Source organism: Hyaena hyaena, unplaced genomic scaffold (genome assembly GCF_003009895.1).
Source record: "Hyaena hyaena isolate Hyena2069 unplaced genomic scaffold, ASM300989v1 scaffold_344, whole genome shotgun sequence".
In the NCBI taxonomy this organism is placed as follows: domain Eukaryota; kingdom Metazoa; phylum Chordata; class Mammalia; order Carnivora; family Hyaenidae; genus Hyaena; species Hyaena hyaena.
The window spans coordinates 1,434,259-1,445,819 of record NW_024080977.1 but is presented as its reverse complement, the minus strand read 5'-3'; the positions used below and the strand labels follow the sequence as shown (position 1 = coordinate 1,445,819).

Below are 11,561 nucleotides of genomic sequence, written 5' to 3'. Positions count from 1 at the left end.
CTTGCTTCATAGTCTGCTCTCTTTTAGCGAGAGTGCAGTCTAGAACAGCACTGTACAATAGACGAAGTGAGCCACCTGTGTAATTTCTAATGGCCTCATAAAAAGAAGATATAGGTGGAATCCGTGTTAATTTTGTTTAAACTGACATCTCCAGATTATCATTTCAATATGTAATCCACATAAAAATATTAATGAAATACTTTATCTTATACTACCGTCCAAAATCTAGATATTTTCATATACATTCAAGTCATGGAAGCTCACAGACCCCCTGAATACATGAATTACAAAGATAGCACAAACATCAATGGATAAAAAGAATAGAGCATTTAGTAAAAAAGATTGGAAAAACTGACCTACCACATGGAGAAAATTAAAGCTAGAACCCTACCTTATATCATTTTTAAGAAGGGAGCTTAGAAGGATCAAATACCTAAATCTAAATTGTAAAAATATAAAGTCAATAAAAATTAATGTGGCAAAGTATCTTTGTGACCTCAAGAACCCAAACAGATAGAAAATGGATGAAATGCATTATCTAAGCATAGGAAAGTTTGGGCTGACAAATGGCTCCTGACATAAAAAAGGGTGAAGAAATCCAGGAACTGTGGGATAGGATATTTGCTTCTATAGAGAGAGGTTCATAAAGAAAGAGATCATTGAGGCTCAAAGTTCTCAGCTCAAGGCACTGCTTTTGTTTTTACCAAAAGGATCTTTTCTGTCTTACTGTCTCTAAGGCTGAAATAACAGAAAACAAGTTCACTTAATCCTACTCATCGCCAGCTTATACCAGGAGTTGCATTCACAGCTTCACCAGACCTTGTATTGAAGAGTATTGACCAGAAACAATAGGACCTGTTTGGAATGGGATCTATGGGTAGGGGATTTGGAAGACTTGTGATGATACCCTAAGCTACTATAAACAATAACCTAGGTTTGAATACTGTAAGTTCCATGTCCCAGGAAACCCCTCAACCCCTAGGAAAACCGGAAGAATTGACATGTCCTCCCTTGCTAATCAACGTGGGAACTCCTGTCTTAAAGAGGTTGTTACTGCCTTGCTTGAAGATTCTGTGATCGCTTCACTCAGTTTACCTCCTGCTCGTCTCCTGTTACTTCTCATGACCTCCACACACTTAATATCAGATTCCAGAAAGGAGCTGTGTTAGATACAGTAGAAAGGGAAACCCAGGAGAAGACTCCCAAAAGAATTCTTGACTTTGCTTATTTATATTGGCAAAACTCCAAGGGAAAATTTATGGAATTCTGAAAATGTACTGAGAAAGGAGAAGTGCACTTTTGGACTGGATAGAATTGACTGATAGGGGTACTTGCCACAGATTCTGGATTTGGTGTGCTGTCTTGAGCAGCTGAAAGTCATTGTAGTTGTTGGTTCAGTTAGTTGACTGAAATATGGACTTAATAATGAAATTAAATGAAACTGAGAATGCAAATGTTAACCTGAAATAATACAAAGGAATTCAAAGATTTCAATAATAGGAATGTTGGAGTGGATTTGTCATGTGTAACCAGACCATCTTAATCCTAGTGATCTCCTAAGTCTTCCAAGAAGACCTTGTTACTAACCGTCCTGTCACTAAAGCCTTGAGAAATACATTGGTGATGGTAATGGATGGACAGCAGCATCCACATAATGCATTTTTTAAAAGCTGAGGTGTAGTTAACATTATACTAGCTTCACATATACAGCATGATTAGATATTTGTATACATTTGAAAATGATCACAGTAAGTCTAAATAACATCCATTACCAAATTTTGTTCTTGTGATGTGAACTTTTAAGATTTACTCTCAGCAACTTCCAAATGCAATAGAGTATTATTTAGTCACCATGCTGTATTTATCCTTTATCCCCCTTTATTTATAACATCCCCCTTTATTTATGTATACTCCGCATATAAGAGAGATCATACAGTATTTGTTTTTCTCTGACTTATTTCACTTAGCATAATGCCCACAAGGCCCATCCATGTTGTCACAAATGACAAGATTTTATTTTTTGTGTGACTGGACTATATATATACACATGTTACATTTTTTTAATCCATTCACCTGCTATTGGACACTTAGTTTGTTTCCATGTCTTGACTATTGAAAGTAATATTGCAGTAAACATGGATGTGCAGATATCTTTTCAAATTAGGACTTTCATTTTCTTTGGATAAGTACTCAAAACTAGAATTGCTGGATCATATGGTATTTATATTTCCAAGTTTTTGAGGAATCTCCATACAGTTTTCCACAGTAATTGCACCAATTTACATTTCCACCAACAGTGCTGAAGTGTTCTCTTTTACCTACATCTTCACCAACACTTGTTATTTCTTTTTGATAATAGCCATTCTGTCAGGTATGATGTAATATCTCATTGTGGTTTTGATTTGCGTTTCCTTGGTAATTAGTGATGAGCATCTTTTCATGTGTCTATTTGCTGTTTGTATGTCTTCTTTGTAAAAATGTCTATTCAGATCCTCTGCCTATTTTCTAATTGGATTTTTTCTATTGAGTTTTATGAGTTCTTTATATATTTTGGATATTAACCTCTTATCAAATATATGATTTACAAATATTTCCTCCCATTCAGTAGGTTGCTTTTTCATTTTGTTGGTTTTCTTTCTTTGTGTAGAAGCTTTTCAGTTTTGATTTGGTCTCAGTTGCTTATTTTTACTTTTTTTTTTTCTTTTTTGCCTTTGCTTCTGGTGTCAAATACAAAATTTCATCACCAAAACTGACATCAGTGTGCTTACTGCCTATATTTTCTACTACAAATTTTATGGTTTCAGGTTTTTCATTCAAAGCTTTAATCCATGTTGAGTTGGTTTTTATGAATGGTATATGATAGGCACTGAGTTTCATTCTTTTTGCATGTGGCTGTCCAGTTTTTCCAACATTGATATTGAAAGACTGTTCTTTCCCTATTGTATATTCTTGGTACTTTTATTGTAAATTAACTGACTATATTTGCATGGGTTTACTTCTGGGCTATTTTGTTCCATTGATCTATGTGTCCTTTTATGCCAATACAATGCTATTTTGATCATTATGAGTTTGTGATATAGTTTGAAATCAGGGAGTGATACTTCCAGGTTTGTTCTTCTTTCTCAAGATTGCTTTGACTGTTTGGATTCTTTTGTGGTTCTATGCAAATTTTAGGATTGTTTGCTCCATTTCTGTGAAAAATGATATTGGGATTTTTGATAAGGATTGCATTGAGTCTGTAGGTTGCTTTGGGTGGTATGGACATTTTAACAATATTAATGCTTCCATTCCATGAGCATGGGGTATCTTTCCATTTATTTTTGTTGCCTTCAATTTCTTTCATTAATGTCTTATAGTTCTCAGTGTAGACTTATTTCACTTTTTTGGTTAAATTTATTTGTAGGTTGTTTTTTTTTTTGTTTTTATTTTTGGTGTAATTGTAAGGAGATTGTTGATTTTTCATTCTGATGGTTTGTTACTAGTGTGTAGAAATGCAACAGATTTTTTATATTGATCTTGTATCCTGCAGCTTTACTGAATTCATTTATTAGTTCTAACAGAATTTTGGTAGTTACGGTTTTCTCTATATAGTATCATGTCATCTAAAATAGAGACAGTTTTACTTCTTTCTTTCCAACATGGTTGCCTTATTTATTTATTTACTGCCTAATTTCTCTGGTTAGGACTTCCAATACTATGTTGAATAAAAGTGGGGAGAATGGGCATTTTTGCCTTGTTACTGATTTAGAGGAAGAGCTTTCAGCTTTTCATCACTGAGTATAAAATTAGCTGTGGGCTTGTTATATGTGGCTTTTATTATGTTGTGGTACATTACCTCTATACACACTTTGCTGAGAGTTTTTATTATAAATGGATGTCAAATTTTGTCAAATGCTGCATCTACTGAGATGATCATAGGATTTTTGTCCTTCATTTTGTTAATGTGGTGTATCACATTGACTGATTTGCTGATTTTGAACCATCCTTGCATCCCTTGAGTAAATCCCACTTGTTCATGGTATATGAATCCTGTATTATTGGATTCAGCATTTTACTGAGGAATTTTAATGACTCTTCTCTGTAAACTGGGGAGACTTGTGGGAAATGCTATAGTTAAAAATGAGTTCCTTGTTTTAATGGAGACATCAGAATCTTGGGGTTGATAGAGGCTGGATAGCAGCACTTTGAAGCAGTTAACAACTAGAGACACAACAGAAACTGTTATCATAATAGGAAGCTGGTTCACTGTAATCATCATAGTTTGGCGTACAAAAATCTTTAGTTATGGCCAGCAAATCATTGGGCCTCATAGCCTGAAATGATGTTGAAAAATCTAACAATTAGAACAGCACAGATACTGACCAAGAAAAATGAGTGCCATTGTATACAACTGATATAACCACACCAGTGTATATCAGCTAAATATCAGCTGGGCTTAGGACCAAATATATGGGTAACTCAGTGTAGCTCTACTTGATATGTGTAACAGCAACAGGAGGCAAAACTGACTAGAGCCACCAATATAGTGTAAAGGCCTTCAGGAAATTGCCAATCATAGATACGAATAAAAGACCCCTAAGGTGATGAACTCTGGAAACTCAAAGGAAGATTTTGGATAGACTAACTAAACTCAAAGGAAGATTTACTTGACTAACAATGCATTGCAGAAAGGAAACCACTAGACCTTTCGGAAATCACTTGGCAACAGAGCTCTGAATGAATACAAATTCTAGGGTCTCAGAAATTATTGCGGTCTATGAGACTATACTCTTAGAACTAAGTGTGTGCAGGAACAAATCCACCCTGTAGTCATTTTCTTAATGAAGAGTTAGAATTGATTTCTTCATCATCTAATAGCACATTGGATCCCTGATAACAGAAAAAGGGATTATTCTGGCAGGAACTACCCATTGATTTGCAGAGGTAAATCCCACCATCAAAAGCTTTAAAAGAAGCAGGAGTGTGAATCTTATCACACCTTGACTTACCATGATCTTTGGATCATACTAATTTAATCTGATGGTGATTTCAACTGCAGCTGACAGACAAGTTCTCTTTCTTGGAGCAAATCAGTAGGTAGCTACTGATGAGGACAATGCTTTTTTGTTTTCCCTATATTCTAGTACACAGAGGGCCCCTGAAGCAGTTTGTGCTACCAATAAACAATATTACAGAAACATTTTTCAGTGTTCCATTTCCCCTCTGACTCTGTGCCAGAATATAACTCCTGGTCTTGATCATCTCACCATTTTACAGGACATCACATTGATCTAACACATTGATGATGGTATGTTCATAGGACCTGGTGTGTAGGCATCATTGGATTTCTTGAATACCTGCTAAGACCTCTTGAAAGCAAAAGAGCCTGTCACCTTAGCCAAGTTGTTGGAGGTCCAATGTCTGATGCATGTTAGGATGTTACTTCCATAATGAATAACTAATGGTGTGCCTTGCTCCACCTGTGACTAAGAGGTCCCTCAGTGTTTGCTGTGCTTGTTTGAATTTTCTGTCTGCTGCTCAAACCCATTCATGAGTTGATCCAAATGTTTCTAGCTTTAACTGAGCTCGGAAAAAGGTTGTGTGAGCTGGTCCAGGCTGCAGTGAAAGTAGTTTTAGCATGTAGACCTTATGAGGGAGACCCAGTGGGCTCAGAGTTTTGAGGCAAAACAGGAATTTGTAGAAAACAAGGGTTTTTTAGCAAACCATGCCATCTTCTGAAAACACCTACTCTTTCAACTTACTACTGGGCTACATGAGGTAAAAGCAAATGAAGGAAAATTGTCCTGAAGAAGGGTTCTGTGAAGACTTCAGGTAGACTCCTCAGGCCTTCTTCACAAGTTCTCTGAATGGATGGTTAGCATTTAATAGTCATATGGAAGCTCAAATTCACAGGCAACATACTTCTGATTTACTATAGGGATGGTTTAGATGTCCTTGTTATTATGTCCGTCCACTCATCTGGCCCACTCCTCAATCCACTATGCAAGTATACTCAGCCCTTAGCCCAACATATAATAGACCAATAAGGAATAAGAAGGAGAGAACATACTTGAAGAAAGGCTGATTTAATCCAGTAAATTTTATAAAGACACTGCAGTATCTATAAAGACCATTCTTTTCAGATAACCATTTATAAAATATAATGTATACAGTATCAGGATTCTTAGATTCCAAGCAATAGAGACTGATTCTGTGACTTTCAAGAAAAAAAGGGCAGATGTTGAACAACTGAGCATTCAGTAGGCCAGAAATGAAGGTGGCACTGTGGATTTAAGCAGCAAGAACTCAAAACCATCTCTCTTGAAGGCTGCCAGAGGGTGACTTGATACCAGTCACTTCTCCCAAAACATACAGAGAAAGGGCAGTTCCTCAGAATAAGTGTTGTATGTGTGTGGAGGGGGGAGGTGATAGGGGAGGAGGTCTGTGCTTGCATCACACTGGGCAAAGAAGACTAGCAGCCTACCATACAAAACTGAGCTTTGAATTATATGTATATTTTTTCTACAAAACCCACACTTTTCCGTAATTAATGTCTTTTATTAGTGCTTCTGACAGGAAAAAGTATTCCTGCATGCTAATACTGTGCATGTAAAAATAGGTTCTGAAAATATTAATCACCAGAAATAGCTCCAGAAGCAGTAAAGAGTTCATAAAAGTTATTCCTTTTGTTTACTGAACTATATGAATATTCTATTTTTTTTTTTGTTCATGTTGTAGTTCTTTAAGCTTCTTTAACTTTCCATCACTATTTCTGCTGATGTAATCATAGAAAAAACCATCGATGAGAGGTTTAGGCATATAGTAGGTGGAAGGCACCTAATATGGAAAAAAAGTTAATGGAGTCACATCTGCTTAGGGCTTAAGAACTCATAAATGTTAATTATACTTTATTAATGGTCTTGGGGAGATTATGTGGGATACTATGTTGTTTTAAGTCCTGATTAAGATTGAGAAATGAGTCTTTGGCAACGTAAGTCCTATTTTTTCCCTTTGTATATAGGTAAAGGTAAAGTGTGAGGCTCTTGGTTGGATCCCACCCACATCTGAGGCCAGGATTAAAACCTGAATGGGCAAACTGGATCATTAGGCAAGGCAGATGAGAACCTTAGTTTGAAGGTCTGAATTGTGCCCTGAAAAGAAACTCATTCTGAGCTAAGAGCATAGGCAGGGCAGGGTGGACCAGTTTCAAGACCTCAAGATCAAGAGAGTCAGCTTAGTTCCATTATACCCTTGCCCTAGTTCAAGGACATGAGTCTGCATCCTAGACACAGAAAGTAAAACCAGAATGTACTTTTTCATCAAACATTTTGTAAGCTCCCTGGCACATGCAGCTGTTTGGCATCTAAGAGAATAAATCACAGAATAGGGAGGCATTCATTCCCTTCCAAGTTACTAAATCTCAGCACCCCACCTTTGGCATCCTGAGGAGCCAGGACATCAGTGGGGTGCCTGAGACTAGCAGGAGAATGAAACACTCCCTGAGAAAGGGCAATAGTAGCTAAAGAGAGACCATGGGAGCCAAAGAAAGTTGCAGTCAGCTCAGGACATCTCTTAACTAACACAGGCGAGACTCCCAGAAATTTTGGAGGAGGGTAGATCCTTCTCAATGAAAATGTGTGGCAAGTGCTGCGTAAATAGGGGTTACTGTCATTCAAATAAACTCACATTTTGACAAAGCCTGGTGAAGCTGGGGTGAGATGGCAGTGACTTCTCACCAAAACGCAGAGCTTGGATTTTTCTCCCAAGGTGACTGTACAGAGCCATCCGTACTAGTCCTTCCCCAACACTCCTGCCCTAGAAAGCACTGTACACTGGCACACAGGCAAAGGGTGCCAGTACTCACTGGTTGTGGAACACTTTTTTAGGCAAGAAACCATTATCTTTTTTCGTCGATAAGACCCGAGCTAAGAATATCGGTATCCTTATCCTTAGTATCATAAATCAGCTGGTGAAAACAGCCAGAGAACACTTGGCATTATGTGTCACCTTCATTTCTCAAGACGTCATTTCTCTGATTCTTCTGCCATTACATTTAGGACCTAATTTTATTAAAAGAAAAAACTACAGATAGGGGCTTTAACTTAGACTAAGAAATGTAGTAAACATGTGCTTTTTGTTCTCACTTTAAACCTGACTTAGAATTTACTCTCCCAATAACAAACAAACAAAAAAATGTGGTATGTCATTGTGTGCTGGTATCATGAAAGAGAGAAATATTATTTATGGGTTCAGAGCTCTACCTTGACTAGTGATATTAATTATGGGCCTTGAACTCCTCTGTAATCAAATCAGCTTCATGGGTTAAAGTGTTTTTATTAATTTACAATTAAATAGTTTTCAGTTAACATAAGAACATAGTGATAACATCACAATTGCACTGTTAAAAGGTAAAAGGCCTTTGTGTTTCATTACCAGGTAAAAATTCTGGAGCTAGGTCTCTCACAGGTGATACTAAAGAGCCACTGGCCCTTTAATTTTGGTCTTATTAACAGAAATACTGACTTAAGTGATGAAATTATAAGCACAGGCCTCTTAATGGCTTCCTAGGAGTCTGAACTTTTACTTTCAATACCAAATAATATCTGGAAAACATGCTCACTTTTGTGTTTTTTCAGAAATTCTAAGAATTGGCCCAGATTCATGTGATAGTCATTCCTTAATCCATAGTCACCATGGGCCTCAAGGAGTAATTCTTCAAAAGAATGAAAAAGGCGCAGATCCTCTCCATTTCCTTCAGTTTCCACACTTTCGGCATGCTTACAGGAAATGTGTTTCCAGTTGGGATACCTAATTGTGTGCCAGAATTCCTCACAATGCTCCTTGAAGCCCTCCACACAGATTATACCTGGCTTTCCTGTCATGCAAAATCCAGTCACATCTAGCCTTTTCCCAACATCCAAAATCTTTTTTCTTAGATCCTGCTGATATATATGGTGACTGTAGATCCACATCCGGAGGAACGTATTCTTGACTGGCTTTGCTTGTGCAGATGGTTCGTAAGCGAGCTTTCTGTTCAGGAAATAGGAGGCACTATTGTCCTGTAGCCACTGGATTGCTGCACATACACAGAGCTCACCTGGATCAAAAGTCCCTATGTAAGAAGTGAGACCTTTGTTGAGAAGTAGTTGCTGTTGTCTGTCAAGCTCGGGCGACCGTCCAAACAGCTGCAATGCTGCATAGGGGTAGCTGTGAGGCATGGTTACTTGCAAATCAATTTTCACCTTAAAATGAAAATCAAATAGGTTTAAGTACCATACAATCACCTAAGCTAGTTTATCAGTAGCAACTGCATGATTTTGATAAATGTAATAGTTATTGCTACTGTTGAATGTCAGCTATATGCTGGAGACTCTACTGAGTACTTTATATACGCTATTCCTTTCATTTAAGCATCATTCATTGCAGTATTTATTGAACACTCCTTATGTGTCAGGGACCCTATGGTAGGATAAGGAAGCGAAGGAGCTAGACAAAAATTTGTGCTCTTCGTATAGACTAGAACCTAGTGAAGGAGACAGACATTAAACTAATAATTACACATAGCAAGTATTTAATTTCAATGGTGAGAAGCATGCAAAAGTACAGGATCTGCTGAAATGTGTAACGAGAATTCTGTAGACAGAATTCAGTCTGGGAACCAGGAGATCTTCTCTGAGGAAATGAGAGCTGAAGGATGAGCAGAAAATCACTACAAGAGGGCTTCTTAACAGCTTGGTCCACTTGTTATCTATGCTATGCTAATATCACTGGAGACAATGGATCAGAAGATGAAGGTAAATTCATTCTTAGTGTTTAGATGTCCTATCTGGTATTTGCTTTCTGTGCTATGGTGCCACCAAATAAACATTCATCCACTCCTCACAAACCAGATTTGCTAAAGGCAAGATTTAGATCTACAAAAATCATGATACATATACACGGCAGTACATACTACAGTAGCTGGGTTGGTAAAAAACTGGTTGAGTGAAGAGAATAATCATAGTAGCATGAGGCTGCAGATGTTTTTTAATAAAAACACTAGACATATTTGTTAAAAATGCACATATTTATGTAAAATTCAAGGTATTTATTGAAGACACTTTACAGGGCGTCCCATATTTACACATTTCACTTTCAAACAAGTATAGGAAATAAGAATCTGGCCTCCATTTCCTTCCTGGACAGAATGCTCACCTTCCAAGTGCTTGCAATAAAAGCTGGGCACCCAGCAACAATAAAAACAACTCAGGGTACCTACCTTGGGCTCCTCAATCTGGAGTGTAATCACAAATTCGACTTTTGGCGGCAGCGCCTCCCTTGTTCCTTCCAAATATCTCTTTATATTCGTCAGGACATTTACATCTTCGAGTTTTACTTCTCCTTGGTTAGGAAACATAGAAAACAGCATTTCCATCTCTAGCAGCTGAAGCTGCAGGCATTCTTTCATTGAATCAGACATGTTGCCTCGAAATCCACCTGCCAGGAAAACTGGAAAGGCCCAGGGGCACTAGGTTTGTTAATTTCAGCGGCGTCCAGAGAAATCTCCCGAAGGGCCCTTTCGAGGAAGCACTTTTGCAGGAACGCTAGGAGCACAAACCGGGACACTTAACACTCTTTCTTTGCTTTACCTCCCGACCCTCAAGTCTAGTATGCACAACATCCCTCCAGAGACTTCGTTAAAATTCATATTCCCAGTCCGTTACCCACCCACCCCCACCCCGCTTCCGATCTAGATCCGGGAATCTGGACTTTCAACAAGTGTTCCAAATTATTCCGTTGCAGGTGGTTGGCAAACAACACCTGCAGATGCTCTACAAGCCTGAATTCTGGTTAGGGGAAGGAGCCCAGTTTCCGAATCCCACCCAGGTCTCAAGCTTAGGCGGAGCTAGGCGCTGTGGCGAGGGAGGCCCGCAGTGCTGGCGGGGCTGTGGTCAACTTCCTTGGCTCCAAGGTCTCGAGGGCCCCGCCGCCCCAAACGCTAGTTGCCGCCCCTCCGCCCCAGTGCCAAGAACCCTTCTCGAGCGGGCCTTTACGGCTCTTTGGGGAGTCACACCAGCCCGGGGCGGCCCAGATTGCTCTGGACGATTTGGATCCACCGGGCATCTGCTCGGAGGGGCCCAAGCTTAGGGGGAGTCTTACAGGTACATACATAAGATGGTGTTTACTGCGAGCTGGTGCGGGGAGACGGGGGCGGGGGACAACGGCTCGAGAAGGCTCCCAGAGTCAAAGGCTGGGGAGATGAACCCCGAAAATCGAGAAAGGGTGCGGGAAAAAGGCTTATGGCCGAGGCTACCTTGCCAGAGGCCCCCAATAGGGGCTGGTACCCCGGTCTGGGACCACTTAGGGACCTTGGCTTCCCAGGAACGCAGGAATGCCACCCTGGAACCCAAATTTGGAGGCGAGGACTGCGTATTTGCCGGCTGCAGTGCTCTGGTGGCCTACGACCCTCGGCCCCAATCCCCGGGCCACCGCGGGGGGCCTCACCCTTCCCGGTCACTCAATGGAATCAGCCCCAAGCCCTCTCAGAACCGGGATCCGCAGTTCCGCATGCGCAAGCTGCGCAAGATCGGCGAGGAGGGGAG

At 39.5% G+C, this 11,561-nt stretch overlaps 1 protein-coding gene across 2 annotated transcripts; it reads right to left on the bottom strand.

Annotated features, from left to right (window-relative positions):
- Nucleotides 1-8,296: 8,296 nt before the first annotated feature.
- On the bottom strand, nucleotides 8,297-11,539 carry RWDD2A (RWD domain containing 2A). Of its 2 annotated transcripts, none has more exons than XM_039249758.1 (3): nucleotides 11,464-11,539; nucleotides 10,238-10,562; nucleotides 8,297-9,221 (listed from the first exon to the last, which is right to left on the bottom strand). In XM_039249758.1, exons 2-3 carry the CDS (start codon nucleotides 10,436-10,438, stop codon nucleotides 8,544-8,546), a joined length of 879 nt encoding a protein of 292 aa, XP_039105689.1. In that variant the 5' UTR covers nucleotides 10,439-10,562; nucleotides 11,464-11,539; the 3' UTR covers nucleotides 8,297-8,543. The 2 variants fall into 2 exon arrangements, with proteins under 2 accessions (XP_039105689.1, XP_039105690.1); XM_039249759.1 differs by lacking the exon at nucleotides 11,464-11,539 and adding an exon at nucleotides 11,129-11,447.
- Nucleotides 11,540-11,561: the final 22 nt, after the last annotated feature.

Bases quoted from the DNA above. Each gene is read 5' to 3' on its own strand.
- RWDD2A (XM_039249758.1), bottom strand. From the start codon at position 10,438: ATGTCTGATTCAATGAAAGAATGCCTGCAGCTTCAGCTGCTAGAGATG. The intron at 9,222-10,237 runs GTAGGTACCCTG...TTTCATTTTAAG, and splicing joins TCCAGATTGAGGAGCCCAAG to GTGAAAATTGATTTGCAAGT.